Source organism: Zeugodacus cucurbitae, chromosome 4 (genome assembly GCF_028554725.1).
Source record: "Zeugodacus cucurbitae isolate PBARC_wt_2022May chromosome 4, idZeuCucr1.2, whole genome shotgun sequence".
Taxonomy (NCBI): Eukaryota; Metazoa; Arthropoda; class Insecta; order Diptera; family Tephritidae; genus Zeugodacus; species Zeugodacus cucurbitae.
This window is the reverse complement of record NC_071669.1, coordinates 11,727,222-11,747,996: the sequence shown is the minus strand read 5'-3', so window position 1 is coordinate 11,747,996 and position 20,775 is coordinate 11,727,222. Positions and strand designations below refer to the sequence as shown.

The following is a 20,775-nucleotide window of genomic DNA, read 5'->3' as shown; positions in this document are numbered from 1 at the left end:
GATCCCTTTATGTCCCTAATATGTATTTAATTACGTTAGAGATTAAGGAGGTTAGTAATTTTAACAAATAATAAAATATATGCTCATGTTTTTATGTCACGGGTTTGCACCTGATACACTTTCTGCTGAATTTTTTCCTCTAAATCATGCAATTCCTGTTCGCTTGCTGTGTCAATTTTAGACAACATAATTTTCTTGAGATCGTCATTGTCGCCAGTGCGTGCACTGCTTCCATCCTCGATAATTTTGCATGCATTTTCCCAAATTCTAATGCGAAAAAGACTCTGCTCCCTTGGAGTCATATTTAGCATATGACACTGTATAAACTTGATGAAATATTCATTGGCGGGGTTCTCATTTTCGCTAGCTCTTGAATTATAACTCTTATTGACTCTTGCTCTACTGTCTAATGTTTCGTCTTCAACAGTTTCTTTACTTAGATGTGGCCTTAGAAATTCCATATACTCAGCTAAATTAAATGACTTATCACGATTCCGCCCACGTTTTGTCTTACAAGTATAGGCGCCCAAATTGCGCCAACGTTCCTGGCACTTAGCCGCTGAAAGATAGAATCCAACCAATCCATAGTTTTACTTTTGATATAACTTGTAGTTTAGTGTGTAGTGTAATAAAAATCTATACTAAAACGGTACGGAATGTACAGCTCGCTTTTTATTAAAATCACCTGATTTCCCCAACATCAACGCTATATTTTTCCAAGCTACAGTAAGCCTTTTGCTGACCATAATCCTTGTGATTTTTATCACACAGCTGCGAACGCTACTTCACTAAAGCACAAAGCACTAAAGGTTGGTCAATAACTGATTTTAAAATTTAGAAAGCCTAAACTAATTCATGTTTCGGGGGCACGTCATTCGCAATTTCGTGCTATAATAAATTATAAACTAATTGTATAGAGACGTCACCAAAATCGAAAACACACAATATTTAATTAAAATAAATAATAATTAATATTAATAATAATTCGAAATAATCGTACGTGACCGTTGTATTATTTGTATTATATTATGTTCTGTTGTTGGTCACATTTTCTGAAAAAATATATAAACAAAATTTCAGCAATAATCATCATTAGTTGGAGCCTCAGCCCATATGCCACGTAGTCACCAAAATCGAAAACACACAATATTTAATTAAAATAAATAATAATTAATATTAATAATAATTCGAAATAATCGTACGTGACCGTTGTATTATTTGTATTATATTATGTTCTGTTGTTGGTCACATTTTCTGAAAAAATATATAAACAAAATTTCAGCAATAATCGTCATTAGTTGGAGCCTCAGCCCATATGCCACGTAGTTCATGGATTATCTTTGGATCATATTACATTGGGTATACAATTTCTGAAATATATATTTATTTATATATTTACATACACTCACTATACTTTTAGAAATAATTGTAATAAGCGATGCCATTAAATTATGCATCATTAATTAGAGAGGAAAATGTAGAAATTTGGGATTTTTTAGTAACTATATCCTGTAATTAATAATAATTATTAAAAAAGGCTTTTTTCGAACTTCGAAGCAAAATATTTCGATTAGGGAGGCTAACTACGAAAATTGGAGAATACACTTTCTTACTTTTGCCTCAATCTCTCGAAAAATAATTAGTTTGGTCCAATACCTAGACAAAAAAAAACATTTTTGCCGCATACTGTAATGATTTTCGTAATTTTAGTGATCAGAAAATGGCGAGTTTCACAATTTGCGACATATGTTCTGTAATATAACGCATTATACATATGTGTCCCCTAACTTATTTACCTAGAACTCTGCACGAAGTCTTTATAAATTAATCACGTTCCTATAAATACGTGACCAAAAGGTCCAAAAATACTTGGCAATTCATAAAATTACATACTATCTTATCGGAAAACGTGATTTCTCTTTCACGTCTTTCGAGAGCTTACTGACTTCGTCAAAATTGCGGTTTCTTCCGGGCAGGTTTGCTGTACGCTTTAAAGCAGTTATATACTCGTGGAATGGCTACTCAGCATAGAAAATGTTTATGATGTATATAACAAAAAATATGATAACCATCCGATGCGACGCCGAAAATATATAAATGTAGTTGTTAACCACGTCTATGAGCAAAATCTTTTCAAAAAACATTCAGCTAAATGTTAACGATCCACCAAAAATCGAAGAAGTCGGTGAATAGTACATATTTGTTTATTGTTATTTCATTTAAAAATATAATTAAACAAGTATGAAACCGACTTTATTTATTTTTGGCACCATGACACGTAATAGGCGGCACATAGGACGTCCTATTAATTTCATTAAAATATGTATATCAGAGATAACAGATTAAGAATTAGCCATAGACACCAGGAATCTCATATTTGGTATCTGGAAGCGTGTGTAATTATAATGCAATTCACACCATTTTTAGATGATTAAATATGTATATTTAGAAAAAAAATTGCTTTTGTTTTATTATTTATTGTCTGGATATAAAACATTACATATAAAATTTTGGTTATTAAATATTTCTTATATGTATACAGATGCGCCCATATTCGTTTCACTGTTGAAATTGCGTATACGCACTGCCGCACGAAGTCTCTCTACAGTTGGAGGGCTATATAAAAAAAATATTTTAATATTTTTATTTTGTAAGTTATGCATTTAATTTATAAAAAATATTCTAAAAACTCACTCTTATAAGGTGATAATATTTGAAATTAGTTAGAAACTCAGTTTTAAGAAAATGTCAAATTACTGCTAATTTTAGTGCCCCCATCGGGATTCATGTAGGTTGAATATACGAATTTTGATTTATAGTGATATTTCTGGTTCATTCTTGATAGTAATTGCATCCAGCGATTGCTGTGGGTTGGATACACCCAACTCGCTCGTATTATTAGTTTGTGTGCCAACATTTCTAGTCATGCTCTGCTGAATTACTTCATTGTCGACGAAGCATGCACGCTCTCCACGATGGGAGTTTTCGTCGTTCGTTTTAAGAATTTCAGCAATGAACCGACTCTTCTGAGTTTGAGACATGTTGTCTAATAATTTCTTTACGAATTGAATACCGTTGTCCATGCGGATGTTCTCATATCCTCCAGCTCCTGATAGTATCTCCGTATTAGCGTCTCTAGGTAGATGTGGTTTTAGAAATTCTAAATCCTCAGCTAAATAATACGATCTCCTGGAATTCTCTCCACGTTTGGTCTTATAGACGCCAATGGAGCGTGCATAGGCGCTGCGGATATTTCGCCAACGGTTCTTGCATTCATCCACTGCAAGAAATTAGAGAGTTCATATTTGTAGTATTGTATAAAGGCAGTAAAGACCAATTTTTTCTTCTATATGGTGTTTTTATACTCTCGCAACAAATGTTGCTAAAGAGAGTATTATAGTTTTGTTCACATAACGGTTGTTTGTAACATCCAAAACTAAACGAGTTAGATATAGGGTTATATATACCAAAGTGATCAGGGTGAAGAGTAGAGTTCAAATCCGAATGTCTGTCTGTCCGTCCGTCCGTCCGCCTGTGCAAGCTGTAACTTGAATAAAAATTAAGATATCTTGATGAAACTTGGCACACTTATTTCTTGGCACCATAGGAATGAGCAAAATCGGACCACTGCCACGCCCACAAAATGGCGAAAACCAAAAACACATAAAGTGCCATAACTAAGCCTAAAATTTGGTATGAAGGATCACACTATGAAGGGGCATATTTGGATTTAATTTTTTTGGGGAAGTGGGCGTGGCCCCGCCCTCTACTAAGTTTTTTGTACATATCTCGCAAACCAATAGAGCTATATAAACCAAACTTTCTGCAGTCGTTTTTTTTAGCTATTTCCTTATACAGTCCAAAAATGACAGAAATCGGATAATAACCACGCCTCCCTCCCATACAAAGGTTATGTTGAAAATTACTAAAAGTGTGTTAACTCACCAACAAAACACGTCAGAAACACTAAATTTCACATAAGAAATGGCAGATGAAAGCTGCACTCAGATTTTTTTACAAAATGGAAAATGGGCGTGGCGTCGCCTACTTATGGGTTAAAAACCATATCTCAGGAACTACTCGACCGATTTCAAAGAAACTTGGTTTGTAATAGTTTCCTTACATCTCAATGATATGTTGTGAAAATAGGCCAAATCGCTTCACAACCACGCCTATTTCCTATATACCAGAACTTTGAAGTCGATCTGAATCGTTTACTTTACAATATATAAAGTAAGTACTAGTGAAGATATCGGTGCAGAACTTTGCACAAATGCTATGTTAATAGTGTGGCAGCCCCATTCTAAAAATCGCCGAAATCGGACCATAGGTTATTAAGGCCCCATATATCGAACTGACATCACCGCCATCCAAGAAGTGCGATGGACGGGACAAGGACGGAAGAAGGTGGGTCCTTGTGACATCTGCTACAGCGGCCATATAAAGGAGCGCAAATTTGGTGTTGGATTTGTGGTGGGAGAGAGACTCCGTCGCAGATTCCTGGCATTCACCCCGGTGGATGAACGTCTAGCCACAATCCGCATCAAAGCGAGGTTCTTCAACATATCGCTGATTTGCGCCCACGCCCCAACGGAAGAGAAGGACGATGTGACCAAAGATGCTTTCTATGAGCGCCTAGAACGCACCTATGAGCGCTGCCCCCGCCACGATGTAAAAGTCGTGCTTGGTGATTTTAACGCCAGGGTGGGTAAAGAAGGTGTCTTTGGCACAACAGTCGGAAAATTCAGCCTCCATGACGAAACATCGCCAAACGGCCTGAGGCTGATCGACTTCGCTGGGGCCCGAAATATGGTCGTCTGTAGTACCAGATTCCAGCATAAGAAAATACATCAAGCTACTTGGCTGTCTCCTGATCGAAACACGCGGAACCAAATCGATCACGTTGTGATAGACGGAAGACATGTCTCCTGTGTTTTAGACGTGCGTACCCTCCGAGGACCAAATACAGACTCGGACCATTATCTGGTCGCAGCGAAGATACGCACCCGCCTCTGTACAGCAAAGAACGCCCGTCTACAAACACAAGGAAGGTTCGACGTCGAAAAGCTGCAATCGCAACAGACAGCCACGAAATACTCTACTCGACTTGCACTCCTGCTCTCTGAGAGCACTCATCAGCATCTCGGTATAAGGGAACTGTGGAACGGCATCTCAAACTCACTGCGTACCGCTGCAGCCGAAACAATTGGTTTTCGGCAACGACAAAAAACAAGCTGGTACGATGAGGAGTGCCGTCTCGCAGCGGAGAGAAAACAGACTGCCTACCTCGCAACGTTGCAAACGACCACAACACGTGCGGGATGGGATAGATACCGAGAGCTGAAGAGGGAAGCGAGACGCATCTGCAGACAAAAAAAGAAAGAGGCCGAAATGCGTGAGTACGAAGAGCTTGAGAAGCTGGCAGACAGAGGGAATGCTCGAAAATTTTATGAAAAAATGAAGCGACTTAACGAAGGTTTCAAGACCGGAGCATCCTCATGTAGAGACCAAGGTGGTAATCTGGTAACCGATGTCCAGGGCATACTGGGATTATGGAGGGAACACTTCTCCGACCTGCTGAATGGCAGTGAGAGTACAACACCAGGAGATGGCGAACCCGATCCCCAAATCGATGACGATGGAACAGATGTTCCATTACCCGACCATGAAGAAATTCGAATAGCAATTACCCGCTTGAAGAATAACAAAGCAGCGGGGGCCGATAGATTACCGGCAGAACTATTCAAATACGGCGGCGAAGAACTGATAAGGTGCATGCATCAGCTTCTTTGCAGAATATGGTCGGAAGAAAGCATGCCTGACGATTGGAATCTCAGTGTGCTCTGCCCAATCCATAAAAAGGGAGATCCCACAATCTGCGCCAATTACCGTGGGATCAGCCTTCTAAATATCGCATACAAGGTTCTATCGAGCGTACTGTGTGAAAGACTAAAGCCCACCGTCAACAAACTGATTGGACCTTATCAGTGTGGCTTTAGACCTGGAAAATCGACAACTGACCAGATATTCACCATGCGCCAAATCTTGGAGAAGACCCGTGAAAAGAGGATCGACACACACCACCTTTTTGTCGATTTTAAAGCTGCTTCCGACAGCACGAAAAGGAGCTGCCTTTATGCCGCGATGTCTGAATTTGGTATCCCCGCAAAGCTAATACGGCTGTGTAAGTTGACGTTGAGCAACACCAAAAGCTCCGTCATGATTGGGAAGGACCTCTCCGAGCCGTTCGATACCAAACGAGGTTTCAGACAAGGTGACTCCCTATCGTGCGACTTCTTTAACCTGATGCTGGAGAAAATTATAAGAGCTGCAGAACTAAACCGAGAAGGTACAATCTTCTACAAGAGTGTTCAGCTCCTGGCGTACGCCGATGATATTGATATCATCGGAAGCAACAACCGCGCCGTTTGTTCTGCTTTTTCCCGCATGGATAAGGAGGCGAAGCGAATGGGTCTGGAGGTGAATGAGGACAAGACGAAATATCTCCTGTCATCAAACAAACAGTCGGCGCATTCGCGTCTTGGCTCCCACGTCACTGTTGACAGTCATAACTTCGAGGTCGTAGATAATTTCGTATACCTGGGAACCAGCATCAACAACACGAACAATGTCAGCCTCGAAATCCAGCGCAGAATAACTCTTGCCAACAGGTGCTACTTTGGACTGAGTAGGCAATTGAACAGTAAAGTCCTCTCTCGACGAACCAAAATCAAGCTCTACAAGTCGCTTATCATTCCCGTCCTGCTTTACGGTGCAGAAGCGTGGACGATGTCAACATCAGATGAGACGACACTAGGAGTTTTCGAGAGGAAAATTTTGCGCAAGATTTATGGTCCTCAGAACATTGGCAACGGCGAATACCGCAGACGATGGAACGATGAGCTGTACGAGTTATACGACGACATTGACATAGTTCAGCGAATAAAAAGACAGCGGCTACGCTGGCTAGGTCATGTTGTCCGAATGGACGAAAACACTCCAGCCCTGAAAGTGTTCGATGCAGTACCCGCCGGAGGAAGCCGAGGAAGGTGAAGGCCTCCACTCCGTTGGAGGGACCAGGTGGAGAGCGACCTGGTTACACTTGGGATCTCCAACTGGCGCCGAACTGCGAAGGAGAGAGACAGGTGGCGCACTATCGTCGATTCGGCTATAACCGGCTAAACGGTTGCAACGCCAATCACATACATATCGAACACCAGGACCTCGGTGCTTCTAACCTAATATTATGGTTTCCAACTTTCAATGGACTTTATACAATATATATGACGAATATGTGGGTCAAATTGTGTATTATATAATATAAATAAAGTTAAATAAATAAATTGCGAGAGTATAAAATGTTCGGTTACACCCGAACTTAGCCCTTCCTTACTTGTTTTAAATAGTGTTGGCTGCTATTTTACAACTATTTTACAAATTTGTGTTGGTTAGTAGGTTTCGCGTATTCGGCAAAAAATATTAAACTTACTTGATTTCCCCATCAATTGGGCAATCGATTGCCATGCCTCATCTGTCGCCATTCTCTGACCATAATCCGGGTGGCCTTTATCGTACAGCTGAGGAGCACTCTCCACTGAAGCACATAAGTTTTTATCTTCTTTAAGTGACATTTTTAACCTCCGATCGACACTTTTACTCCAACTAAACATTTGTCAAAATATAGAATGAAGACGATGATGCACTTCTCACACTTTATATACACACTTTCACACAACAATAACAACACGTTACGACAACTCGTAATAATAAAAAGTTTAACTCGTCTCCTTAAACTGGTATTGAAAACCAAGGAGTGAGAGAGACAACAAACATTATTTTCACCATTATCGCACCACCAATCGGATTGTTCGGATTTCTCTGCTCGCTATCTTTGGGCGCTGCCATATTAAAGTGTTGCCGCACCAAAGAATTTTGCGGAACATTATTGCGCTTGCGTCAGGGAATATGTTGCTGCACCTACGAAGTCAACAGAAGCTTTTTCTATGAAAAAAAAAACAGTTTTCCATACAAAATAAGCCATAATAGCTTACGCTACTGGTCAAATAAAGCACGGTTATTAACAAAATTAATTTGCACATAGCCAAATAAATTCATCAATTTAAATTTAAATCGAGAAACCCATTTTTGCCGTTTATACTCCCGGTTACTCGATTTACGATCAGCTGTGATACATTTTTGTTTTTGCTTTTCATAAGAAGTTGGTAATTTCATCAGCTGATTATTATTTTTCAGCAGCGTCATCTACCGTCTAGTAGTATTAATGCTATTTTATCAAAAAATTCAGCCAATTACAGACAAAGAACGTATATCGTACGTTCTTGTCGCAGAGTTGCTTTTGATTTTCTAGTCGATTTATATTCAATTTAAAATAAATGGAGATTTTATTTTGTATGGTAAATCGATATCAATAAGCGTTTAAATTGAGCAGAGGCCGTGCTCAGCTGAACTTCAACGTGACCAATGTAAAATAAAATTGTTAGTATACACTCATTAGAGTCATAAATTGACGGCACATATGAGTGTAGAAATACTATGAGTTTTTTTTGGTTTGGTGGTACAACTCACATTATTTATCGTGCACAATTAACATTTGAAGTTCTAATTTCGGATCTTCAAAAAAGAACTGTTTTATGGAATAAAATCCATTGTCGTTAAAAAGACAGGCGAAGTGCAGAAAATTAATGGAACGAAGTTGCTAAAATGTTCGCATTCAAAGTAAACAAAAACAAGTAAGGAAGGGCTAAGTTCGGGTGTAACCGAACATTTTATACTCTCGCAATTTATTTATTTAACTTTATTAATATTATATAATACACAATTTGACCCACATATTCGTCATATATATTGTATAAAGTCATTGAAAGTTGGAAACCATTATATTAGGTTAGAAGCACCGAGGTCCTCATGTTCGATATATGGGGCCTTGAAAACCTATGGTCCGATTTTGGCGATTTTTAGAATGGGGCTGCCACACTATAAACATAGTATTTGTGCAAAGTTCTGCACCGATATCTTCACTAGTGCTTACTTTATATATTGTAAAGTAAACGATCCAGATCGTCTTCAAAGTTCTGGTATATAGGAAGTAGGCGTGGTTGTGAAGCGATTTAGCCAATTTTCACAACATATTATTGGGAGGTAAGGAAACTATTACAAACCAAGTTTCATTGAAATCGGTCGAGTAGTTCCTGAGATATGGTTTTTGACCCATAAGTGGGCGACGCCACTCCCATTATCCATTTTGTAAAAAAATCTGAGTGCAGCTTCCATCTGCCATTTCTTATGTGAAATTTAGTGTTTCTGACGTCTTTCGTTAGTGAGTTAACCCACTTTTAGTAATTTTCAACCTAACCTTTGTATGGGAGGTGGGCGTGGTTATTATCCGATTTCAACTATTTTCATGGGGTGTGGTGGGGTACGTAATAGAATCGACTACAGAAAGTTTGGTTTATATAGCTTCATTGGTTTGCGAGTTATATACAAAAAACCTATTTGGGGGCGGGGTCACGCCCACTTTTCAAAAAAAAAATTTACATCCAAATGTGCCCCTCCCTAATGAGATCCTATATTCCAAATTTTATTTTCATAACTTTATTTATGGCTTAGTTATGACACTGTATAGGTTTTCGGTTTTCGCCATTTTGTGGGAGTGGCAATGGTCCGATCTTGCAACCATTTTCGAAAGCAACCTCCTCAGGGTGCCAAGGAATACGTGTCCCAAGTTTCGTTAAGATATCTTAATTTTTACTCAAGTTATCCGTTGCACGGACGGACGGACGGACAGACAGACATTCGGATTTTGACTCGTCTCGTCACCCTGATCATTTTGATATATATAACCCTATATCTAACTCGTTTAGTTTTATGACTTACACTAACTCACTAACGAGAAACGTCAGAAACACTAAATTACTAAACACTAAAGAAATAGCAGAAGGAAGCTGCACTCAGATTTTTTTACAAAATAAAAATTGGGCGTGGCATCTCCCACTTATGGGTCAAAAACCATATCTCAGGAACTACTCCACCGATGTCAATGAAATTCGGTATATAATACTTTCTTGACACCCTGATGACACATGTGAATGGATGAAATCGGTTCATAACCACGACAACTTCCCATATAACTCAATTGTGAATTCCATCTGATTCCTTCACTCTATAATGTATACATAAGGAACCAATGAAGATAGCGGAGTAAAACTTTACAGAAATAGTACATATCATCTCTGGCTTCACTTGTGAAAAAATTGTCGAAAACGGACTATAACTTTTCAAGACCCCAGATGTCGGACATGTTGAACTCAGCGCCTAAGGGTAAATTTTAACCGAAAATATTGGTAAATCTCTTAGATAATTTAATGTAATTCAGAGGAAATTGTTTTCTTCTAATAGCGTGTCTCTGTTCCAAAAATTATTAAAATCGGATAATAACATCTCCTAGCTCCCATGTACCTAATTATAGGTTTTTCAAAAATATGGTGGGCTTTAATCTACATATATGTATTGGTTAATATGTGAGATACTATATCTTTGCGAAATTAGGTGCGTGTATAGTTTTGGATATAGTGTACCTAGCTGGTGAAAATGAATGAAATCGGTTCAGGAATTACCTCAGCCCTCATACACTATATAGGACGATTTTCGTTATTCTATTAAACTTTGTGCCGAATTTATAGGTAAATTTGGGTGTTATCTTATTAAAATTTCTTCAATAAATTGCGAGAGTATAAAATGTTCGGTTGCACCCGAACTTAGCCTCTCCTTACTTGTTATTTATAAGATTTCCCAAAATTCTTAATTGTAATAAACTATTTTCAAATAAAATAGTTACTTGTCGAAAACGAGGCCATTTCCTACCGAATAATGGGTTTATTGTAGTCTTCCGCTTTAACGCATATTCGCATTGTAGTTGAACATTTCTCGTAATCCACGCCGATTTTACGGGTTACGTACGTTGCCAAATTTATATAAATTTTCTAACACTAAAGTAAGAATATTCGCAATGATGATTTTTTTCCTTTTACTGCTCATTTTAAAAACTTTTAAATTCCAAAAACACCGTAAATACTTTAGGATACATTTTTGTCCTGGTCATTAGAATTTTAGCGGTTGACCGTTATTTAATAACTACGATATGATATATACTTTTGAATGGTTACTAATCGACTAACAAGAATTTGCACTTGCACTTGCACTTGCACTTGAACTTGAAATAATAATTCTAATTCTACGTGACCGATCGTCAACCTACCGTTTTTAGGGGCCTCAAATCAACGTGACAATATTATATTTAGAATTATTCTTTGTAGCATATACATATATGTCGAGCAGTGCGCATGATGCAGTGCACCCTATTACAGTCGTTTATAATAAATATGTAAATATTGTGACTGTTTTAATTACAGCTGAACTTTCATAACTCGAAACACCATAGTCCACAACTTCGAGTTATAGAAATTTTCATTAAAACATTAAATTTTCCAAAAAACTGTAAAATGTGGAACTATATTCCGTTTTAGTTCGAGTTATGGAAGATCTAGCGCTGCTACTAAATGTCTGTAAATAGTGACCTCATTAATAATGCTAATGGATGGGAGAATGTCGCCAAAGAACGTATACGTTATTATAACTATATGTTCTTTGTTGTCGACATTCTTTTCAATTTTAATTTTCATATTTAAAAGAAAGTATATATATTATAGGGTGAGTTAAATTCATTAAGCTACTAAGTATATTGTTTATAGCTGAAGTAACCACCACACAAGCAATAACAACAAATTCGTAATGCAGACACTACATTCGACTGTAAAAATGCGAAAGAGAGATCAAACGAATCATATTTACTTAACATTTCACCAATCGGATTGTCAGCTCATTCATAAACATACATATATTAGTATGAACAAAAATCAAACTCTACAAGTCGCTCATTATTCCCGTCCTGATGTATGGCGCCGAAACGTGGACGATGACAACATCCGATGAGACGACTCTTGGGGTTTTCGAGAGAAAGGTTTTGCGTAAGATTTATGGTCCTCTGAACATTGGCAACGGCGAATACCGCAGACGATGGAACGATGAGCTGTACGATTTATACGACGACATTGACATAGTTCAGCGAATAAAAAGACAGCGGCTACGCTGGCTAGGTCATGTTGTCCGAATGGACGAAAACACTCCAGCTCTGAAAGTGTTCGATGCAGTACCCGCTGGAGGAAGCCGCGGAAGAGGACGACCTCCACTCCGGTGGAAAGACCAAGTGCAAAGTGACCTGGCTTCACTTGGTGTTTCCAGTTGGCGCCAAAAAGCAAAAAGGAGGAACGAGGAACGAGATCGCTTAAGCGGTTTCTACGCCAAATATATATATACTAGCAGACCCGGCCACAGGTTTTTGTGACTAAGGTATAAATTAAATTAAGTTGGTCCAATCTTGGCTTCGGCGACGATATTGATTACTGGAGGTTGATTTATGTTGAGTTATGTTAAGATCATCGATATCTTTTTTTACCACCAATATATGAAGGTCATTCAATCAGTCATTTATGGTTATCATATTGAGATTTCATGTCAGGAAAACTTCTCTTTCGAGTCAATGAAGTGACGAAAATCTGTTGGAAATGCTATTAATCAATCGAGGTGTCAACTGCGACCCTACCATTTTCAACTGATTCTACAATCGCAATTTGATATTGTTGCAAAAACACTCATATGTTAGTTGTTAATTGGCGATTCTTTATGTGTCGCCACAAATTAAATGATTTTAGGCATGCGATTAGCCCGTCAGTAACAGTTGATCCAGGAATAATTGTCAGAGTCTGGCGTAAAACACCTACTAACAGAATCCTGGCTCCACCACGTTCATCGACAATCAAGATCTTTTAAAGTCCTGTGCAGTGCCTCCAGCGACTTCTTGAATATTTGGAAAATCTTCGTTATAGCGCCATTTTTGGCGATTTTGCCAACTGGTGTTTCGTTCATTTGCAATTTAAGAGTAATTTCAAGGCCGAATGTGCCGTTTGTTTGCCTACTAACAGGTGCCAAGTTGCCCCTATTCCCGTTAACCTTGGTGGTGAAAATGAGTGAAATTGGTTCTGGAATTACATCAGTCCTCATATACTATATATAATGATTTTCTATTGGACTTTATGCCGAATATATAGGTAAAATTGTGTGTTATCTTAATAAAATTACATCAATAAATTGCGAGAGTATAAAATGTTCGGTTACACCCGAACTTAGGCCTTCCTTATTTGTTTTGAATGGAAATTGAATTGCTTTTTGAGTTCACTCAATTATACATGCATATACCTACTGACGTCCATTGGAGAACTTGCGGTAGGCACATAAAAAAGATCACTCAAAAATATTGTCTCTCATACAAAACAACAATAACAACAAATTAGTGATGTAATGACTATCTCATCTTCTCATACTCACTGCAGAAAAACAAGGGAGAGAGAGAGATCAAATGTACAAGCAGCTTCTTATCACTTCACCAATCCGATTGTCAATATGGCGAGTACACTGTTGTCTCAAACAACAACATTTTTTTTCCACGCACTCTACTAATAAAGAGCACTTAAGTCTTAAGCTCCAGTTACCTATGCTTGACTTGACCTAAAGAGACTTGAGAACTGTCACATAAAAGATCCGTTTAATGGACCTTGCATGTATTTGATTACCGAACGCATGACTTGACTTGAAAGTCTGTTGAATTTAGAACTCTAAGTTACGTTGACATTTGTACTGCTCTCCCTCTCTCACTGCTTCTCTTTTCATTCTCATTATGACACTATTCCAGTGTTGCCTGAATGTTTTCGTTTAAAATTAAATATGTTAAAATTCTAATCTTTAATATTTATAAATCTTCAAATAAAGAAAAAATTAGATAATTCAGAGGAAAATACCTTTTTCACAACAATTATTTTTTAATGTGTTTAATAAAAAAATCTTTTATTTTATTTATAACGCAAATACTTGTTTAACTTTAAGTGCAATAAACAAATCAAATCAAATAGGTTCGATATGAGGATAATTTTTGCACAGAAACATAAGTATTGCGAATCTCTCCAAGAATTTGTGGTGATCTGCTCAGAAAAAAATATTTTGCGAATTTATGTAATGAAAAATTGATTGTAAATGTTCAAATACAATTTGAATAAATTATTTATTCACCTATCATTTATACGCTTGGCTGGCTCCAATTTATTACATCTTCTAACAATTCTAAATATCGAAAAACTGAACTACGCGTGCACGTTTCTTTTGTGCTATTCTGCTCAAAGCTATATTCATATATGTATTTATTAAAGAGTTTTCTTTCAAACAGAAAATCTTAACGTGTTCACAGATTTCCTAATAGTGAAGTTTTTTTGTATACTAGTTTTAAAATTTTCAATCTTGGTGATATTTTAATTTAACAAACTTAGTTTTAAAGCTAAATCTGAACATCTGGCAACTCTACCCAGAAACTATAATAATAACAGCTGAAGTTGAAGTTGTGTGAAGTATAACTGCATCTAAGTTTTCCAAGCCAAATTTTTCGAAGCTGAGTCAAGTCAAGCATCGGTAACTGGAGCTTTAAGCATATTTAAGTGTGAAAGATCGAAAGGTGTTACCCAGCAGGAAAATTTAGTTGCTGATAGCTGTGGAGATACATGAATATATGAATATATGAAGAAAATAAATTTTTATTTTCTTACAAATCAAGTGGAAACATGTAAAATCATTTTATTATGAAAATTGTCACAATGGGTGGTCTGAATCCGGTGATAATGGATCATTCTTGACAAGCACTTGGTCGTCTTGTGTCGTATTTAGTGTGTCACCACTTTGAGTTAGTCGATCTTGTATAAATAGAATATATAAATATAAATAAAAGTAAATCACGCAATTCCTGTTCCTCCGTTGTGTCAAATACAAGCGCAAATGCAAATTTCTTGAGAGAATCTGCTATGAATGTCTTCTTCTGACTCTGGTTCATGCTTTGCATTTGTCGCTGTATATTTTGAATATAGAGGTCATTGCTATGATTCTCATTTTCCCTAACTGTTAAGTGATTCGCTCTACTGGTTGACGGTTCCAATGCGTCCGATTTCAAAACTCTTACTACCTCTGCGGCATTATCAGCGATATTATCTCCAACTATAACTGCGCCCACTTCTATTTGTATATATGGCCTTAGAAACTCCATTTCCTTAGTTAAGTAATAGGGTTTTCCACGATTCGGGCCACATTGAGGCTTATGGGCGTTAATGGAGCGTGCATAGGCTGCGAGCAGATTGCACCCACGAACCTTGTATTTAGCCGCTGAAAGAAGCGAAGGGAAGAGAAGAGAGTAGAAAGTAGAGAGTTCGTGCATTTAGTAGAAAGATAGGCAGAACAATTTTTAAAAGTATAAATCAACAGCTTTGGTAACCTGTGAAAATATAAAAAATTTATGCCAGCAGATAATGTCAACTGTACAAAATTATTTATACCGAAAAAATCACAAAGTTCTACAAAACACTAGAATGATTATGTTTTTGCTTTCTATATATGTATTTGAAATAAATTTTCTTTATTTGTTTTTTTCTGGTATATATATGTATATTTAGTGATATATACAGTGGAACTTCTATAACTCGTATCACCATAATCCACAAAAAAACTTCGAGTTCGAGAGACTTCGAGTCATAGAAATTTACATTAAAACATAAATTTTCCAAAAAACAGTTAGAGCAGTTCGGGTTATGGAAGTTCCACTGTATTTCAATAAAACTTCAAAAAATTTCTTAACAAAGCAACAATGACAACCTTCACTTATTATGTATTTTTTTATTTATGCTGTCAACGCAAATAAAATTCTCTTATTAGTATCTTTCTAGCAATTTTTGATATTTGATTACTTTTAAAACCTCCCCTGTACTACTGCGGACATTTCAAGACTAGAATTAGCCAAATCGGTTCTGCTATTCTCGACTTTTAGCGAGACTAACGCACAACAAATCATTTATAGAAAACGTTTGTATGGGAAACAAGTAAGGAAAGGCTAAGTTCGGGTGCATCCGAACATTTTATAGTCCGCAATTTATAGATGAAATTTTATTAGAATAACACAATTTAGGCTAACTTAATTTGCCTAAGATATTTCACATATTCACATCGATATATGCAGTATAAAGCGCACCATAATCCGAATATAAGGTATATGGGAGCAGTATTTGTGTAAAGTTTTATTCCGCTATCTACATTGGTTCCTAATGTATATATTATAAAGTGAAGGAATCAGATGGAATTCAAAATTGAGTTATATGTGAACGTGTCGTGAACCGATTTCATCCATTCTCCACACGTGTCATCAGGGTGTCAAGAAAATATTATATACCGAATTTCATTGAAATCTGTCGAGTCGTTCCTGAGATATGGTTTTTGACCCATAAATGAGCGACGCCACGCCCATTTTCCATTTTGTAAAAAATTCTGAGTGCATCTTCTTTCTACTATTTCTTTTGTAAAATTTAGTGTTTATGATGTTTTTCGTTAGTGAATTAACGCACTTTTAGTTATTTTCAACCTAACCTTTGTATGGGAAGTGGGCGTGGTTATTATCCGATTTCAACTATTTTCATGGTGTATGGTGGAGCACGTAAGGGAAACGACTCCAGAAAGTTTGGTTTATATAGCTTTATTGGTTTGCGAGATATATACAAAAAACATCCAAATATGCCCCTTCCTAGTGCGATCCTATATTCCAAATTTTACTTTTATAACTTAATTTATGGCTTAGTTATGACACTTTAAGTGTTTTCGGTTTACGCCATTTTGTGGAGGTGGCAATGGTCCGATTTTGCCATTTTCGGTTCCAAGGAAATGTATACCAAGTTTCGTCAAAATATCTCAATTTTTATTCAAGTTATCCGTTGCACGGACGGACGGACGGACAGACAGACATTCGCATTTTGACTCGTCACCCCGTTCATTTTGATATATATAACCCAATATACAAACAACCGTTATGTGAACAAAACTATAAAACTCTGTGCAACATGTTGCGAGAGTATAAAAAGAAAAGGTATTTTTATAGGGTTTTCCCGGCAATTATTCGAACTTTTCTCACCTTTTGAACCTCCCCTAGATCTTCATGAACAATTCAGGACTACAGAAGCTACAAAGATATTTATATACATAAAGCGCACTGGAGGTTCGAAAATCCGCATATGAGGTGTATGGGTGCAAGGGGAAGTAATGATATTGTTCGGTACATGGGGCCCTAAAAAATTATAAACTGGCGATTTTTAGGCGATATGGTTTATATAGCTTTCGTAGTTTGCGAGATATGTATGTATTTAACAAGAACTTATTAGGAAGTAGACCTGCTTTCACCTTCACAAAAAAGTTCCTTCGAATTATTGCACTCTCTAGTGTGATTTCCTGTATCAAATTCAGCTTTATAGCTTTCTTAAGGCTTAGTTATAGCACATTATTGATTTTCGGTTAACGCTCTTTTATAGGCGGGGCATTGGTCAGGTTTTATATCACCATCAATAGTAATCCTATTAATATGTTCTTACACTACTGTTATATGAGTTATACTATAGTGTTTGCCCAAACGATTTGATCTAATTTTGATTGCGACATATTCAATGCAAATTCAAATTAATTGCAGAAATCTTCGGATAGTCTCCGTAACAGTCAATGAAAATTTATAAATTAAAAAAACATACTAGTTTAGCTTAGTTATTTAATATTAATAATAAAGGAAATTTATTTGAATTAAACAATGCTCTACAGCACGGTTAAAAAGAGTGTATATAATAATTATCTGGTTATTATCTAGTGTAATAAATTTGTGCTTTCTTCTAAGTGAAATTAGCAGTTTTCTGGCTTCAAACAGAATTGCCTTTAGCGTTCCCAAAGTTCTTCCCATCTTACAAACTATATATTGATTAATACTCGTTCTCATAAGCATACATTACGGCGCCTATTCGTTTCTCTACCGATGTTGCGTATACGTACGGGTACACCTATGGTTAGAATATGTATTTAAGTAAACATGCATATAAACTCACACTCATACGATGATTATAGCTGTTCAAGGGGGTTAATAATTTTAATAAATAATTACATATCTGTTCATGACTTAGTACTGCTTGCATCTACAGCTCTCTGTGAATTGTGTGTTCACAACTCGCTTGCAATTTCCGTTTTTATACCATTTGTTTGCTTCTGATACACTTTCTGCTCAATTTTTTCCTCTAAATCATGCCGTTCCTGTTCTCTTGCTGTGTCAATCTTCGACAACATAAATTTCTTGAGATCGTCATTGTCGTCACTGCATGCACTGTTTCCATCCTCGATGATTTTGCGTGCATTTTCCCAAATTCTAATGCGAAAAAGACTCTGCTCCCTTGGAGTCATATTTAGCATATGACACTGTATAAACTTGATGAAATATTCATTGGCGAGGTTCTCATTTTCGCTAGCTCTTGAATTATAACTCTTATTGACTCTTGCTCTACTGTCTAATGTTTCGTCTACAACCGTTTCTTTACTTAGATGTGGCCTTAGGAATTCCATATACTCAGCTAAATAAAATGGCTTATCACGATTCCGTCCACGTTTTGTCTTACAAGTATAGACGGCGCCCAAATCTCGCCAACGTTCCTGGCACTTAGCCGCTGAAAGATAGAATCCAACCAATACATATTTTTACTTTTGATATAACTTGTAGTTTAGTGCGTAGTGTAATAAAAATGTATACTAAAACGGTACAAAATGTACAGCTAGTTTTTTGTTAAAATCACCTGATTTCTCCAACGATACGGCTATCTTTTTCCAAGCTTCTACTGTAGCCTTTTGCTGACCATAATCCTTGTGATTTTTATCATACAGCTGCGGATACTGCTTTACTAAAGCACATAATTTTTTATCTTCCTCTAACAACATTTTTAATTGTGTAACGGTACGTTTTCCTCCACTAAACTTCAAATATACAAATAGAGCTTCAACCGTTTTCGCTCAGTTTACTTCAATATTTTTAAATTGAATATAAATTTGGAAAAAGGTTTGCATTTGTTGCTGTTTTTAACAATATAATTTTTATAGGTTTGCAATTCGTCGCTGTAGTTCCATAAATGAACGTGCAGTTCCACTGTGCAGTCTTCATATTTATAGCTGTTCCTACTGTATGAACCCATGTACAGTATAATGGTACGTGACTTGTACAGCACAATTTTTGCAAAAATATGTAATCCAAATTTTAGAGAATTTCGTCATTAGCTGTACCTGTAGCCTCAGCTCATAAGATGTCACGTAGTTTCATGAATAATTTTTCAGATCTCTTTCATTCTGAAGTACACATTTTTAAATAATTTTGACAAGCGATGCCATTAATTTATGCACCATTAAATATAGAGAAAAATGTAATTTATATCCATATTCTGGTTTTTATGAACTATAATAAATCCTTCAAAAAAAAACTTCGATTTTGGAGGCTAACTCCGAAATTGGAGAATATACTTTTTTTACGTATGTCTCAATGTCCCGGAAAAAAATTAGTTTGGTCCAACACCAAAAAAATACGTTTCTGCCGCATATTGTAACGATTTTCGTTATTTTAGTGATCAAAAAATGGCGAGTTTCACAATTTTCTCACTATATGTGTCCACTAACTAATTTACCTAAAATTCTGTACCAAGTCTTTATATCAATTAATAACATATAGTTAACCGATCTGAACAATTTCTTAAGAGATTATATTACCTTAAGCAGTAATCCATGTCAAATTTCGTGAAGATATGTAGTAAAATGCGAAAATTTTCCATACAAGCCATTGATTCCGATCGTTCGGTTTGTATGGCAGCTACATATATGCTATAGTGAAGCGATCTGAACAATTTTTTCGGAGATTAAATTATTTCTATAAGAATGCACACCAACTTTCGTGAAGATATGTAGTAAAATGCGGAAGTTTTCCATACAAGCTCTTGATTCCGATCGTTCAGTTTGTATGGCAGCTATATGCTATAGTGAACCGATCTGAACAATTTTTTCGGAGATAAAATTATTTCTATGAACAATAAATCACACCAAATTTCCTGAAGATATGTAGTAAAATGCGGAAGTTTTCCATACAAGCCCTTGATTCAGATTGTTCAGTTTGTATGGCAGCTATATGATATAGTGGTCCGATATCGGCAGTTCCGACAAATGAGCAGCTTCTTGAAGAGAAAATAACATCTGCATAACATTTCAAAACGATATCTTAAAAACTGAAGGACTAGTTCGTATATATACGGACATGGCTAAATCGACTCAGCTCAACATTCTGATCATTTATATATATACTTTATAGGGTCTCCAACGCTTCCTTCTGGGTGTTACAAACTTCGTGACAAACTTAATATACCCTGTCTGTTCAGGGTATAATTAGCCATAGACACTAGGGTTTTCAAATTTGGTATCTGGAACCGGGCATAGTTATAATACAAATCACACCATTTTTAGATGATTGAATATATATATTTAGAAAAAAGATTGCTTTTGTTTTATTATTTATTGACTGAATATAAATCATTACATATGAAATATTGGTTAGTAAATATTTTTAATGCTCTTATATGTATACAGATGCACCCATATTCGTTTCACTGTTGATGTTGCGTATACGCACTGTCGCACGCCGCCGCTCTACAGTTGGAGGACTAAAATAAAAATATTTTAACATTAATATTTTTTAAGTTATGTATTTAATCCATAAAAGATATTCTA

At 36.5% G+C, this 20,775-nt stretch overlaps 2 protein-coding genes across 8 annotated transcripts; both read right to left on the bottom strand.

Annotated features, from left to right (window-relative positions):
* On the bottom strand, positions 1 to 19,140 carry LOC105209915 (uncharacterized). Of its 2 annotated transcripts, none has more exons than XM_029038507.2 (2): positions 18,810 to 19,140; positions 1 to 559 (listed from the first exon to the last, which is right to left on the bottom strand). In XM_029038507.2, the coding sequence occupies exons 1-2, from the start codon at positions 18,949 to 18,951 to the stop codon at positions 84 to 86; spliced, it is 618 nt and encodes a 205-aa protein (XP_028894340.1). In that variant the 5' UTR covers positions 18,952 to 19,140; the 3' UTR covers positions 1 to 83. The 2 variants fall into 2 exon arrangements, with proteins under 2 accessions (XP_028894340.1, XP_011178886.2); XM_011180584.2 differs by lacking the exon at positions 1 to 559 and adding an exon at positions 17,733 to 18,683.
* Positions 2,462 to 11,206, bottom strand: Adf1_1 (uncharacterized). 6 transcript variants are annotated; one of them, XM_054229236.1, is made up of 4 exons: positions 10,882 to 11,206; positions 7,490 to 7,662; positions 2,695 to 3,280; positions 2,462 to 2,616 (listed from the first exon to the last, which is right to left on the bottom strand). In XM_054229236.1, the coding sequence occupies exons 1-3, from the start codon at positions 10,926 to 10,928 to the stop codon at positions 2,814 to 2,816; spliced, it is 687 nt and encodes a 228-aa protein (XP_054085211.1). In that variant the 5' UTR covers positions 10,929 to 11,206; the 3' UTR covers positions 2,462 to 2,616; positions 2,695 to 2,813. The 6 variants fall into 6 exon arrangements, with proteins under 6 accessions (XP_054085211.1, XP_054085216.1, XP_054085213.1 ...); XM_054229241.1 differs by having other exon boundaries at positions 10,856 to 11,204; XM_054229238.1 differs by having other exon boundaries at positions 7,490 to 8,001; positions 10,856 to 11,203.
* Positions 19,141 to 20,775: the final 1,635 nt, after the last annotated feature.

Excerpts from the sequence above, each read along its gene's own strand:
- Adf1_1 (XM_054229236.1), bottom strand. The coding sequence starts at position 10,928 with ATGCGAATATGCGTTAAAGCGGAAGACTACAATAAACCCATTATTCG. Across the intron at positions 7,663-10,881 it reads TACAATAAACCCATTATTCG|TTGGAGTAAAAGTGTCGATC; the intron begins GTAGGAAATGGC and ends ACAAATGTTTAG. Across the intron at positions 3,281-7,489 it reads CCAATTGATGGGGAAATCAA|TGGATGAATGCAAGAACCGT; the intron begins GTAAGTTTAATA and ends AATTTCTTGCAG.
- LOC105209915 (XM_011180584.2), bottom strand. The coding sequence starts at position 18,951 with ATGTTGTTAGAGGAAGATAAAAAATTATGTGCTTTAGTAAAGCAGTAT. Across the intron at positions 18,684-18,809 it reads CGTATCGTTGGAGAAATCAG|CGGCTAAGTGCCAGGAACGT; the intron begins GTGATTTTAACA and ends TCTATCTTTCAG.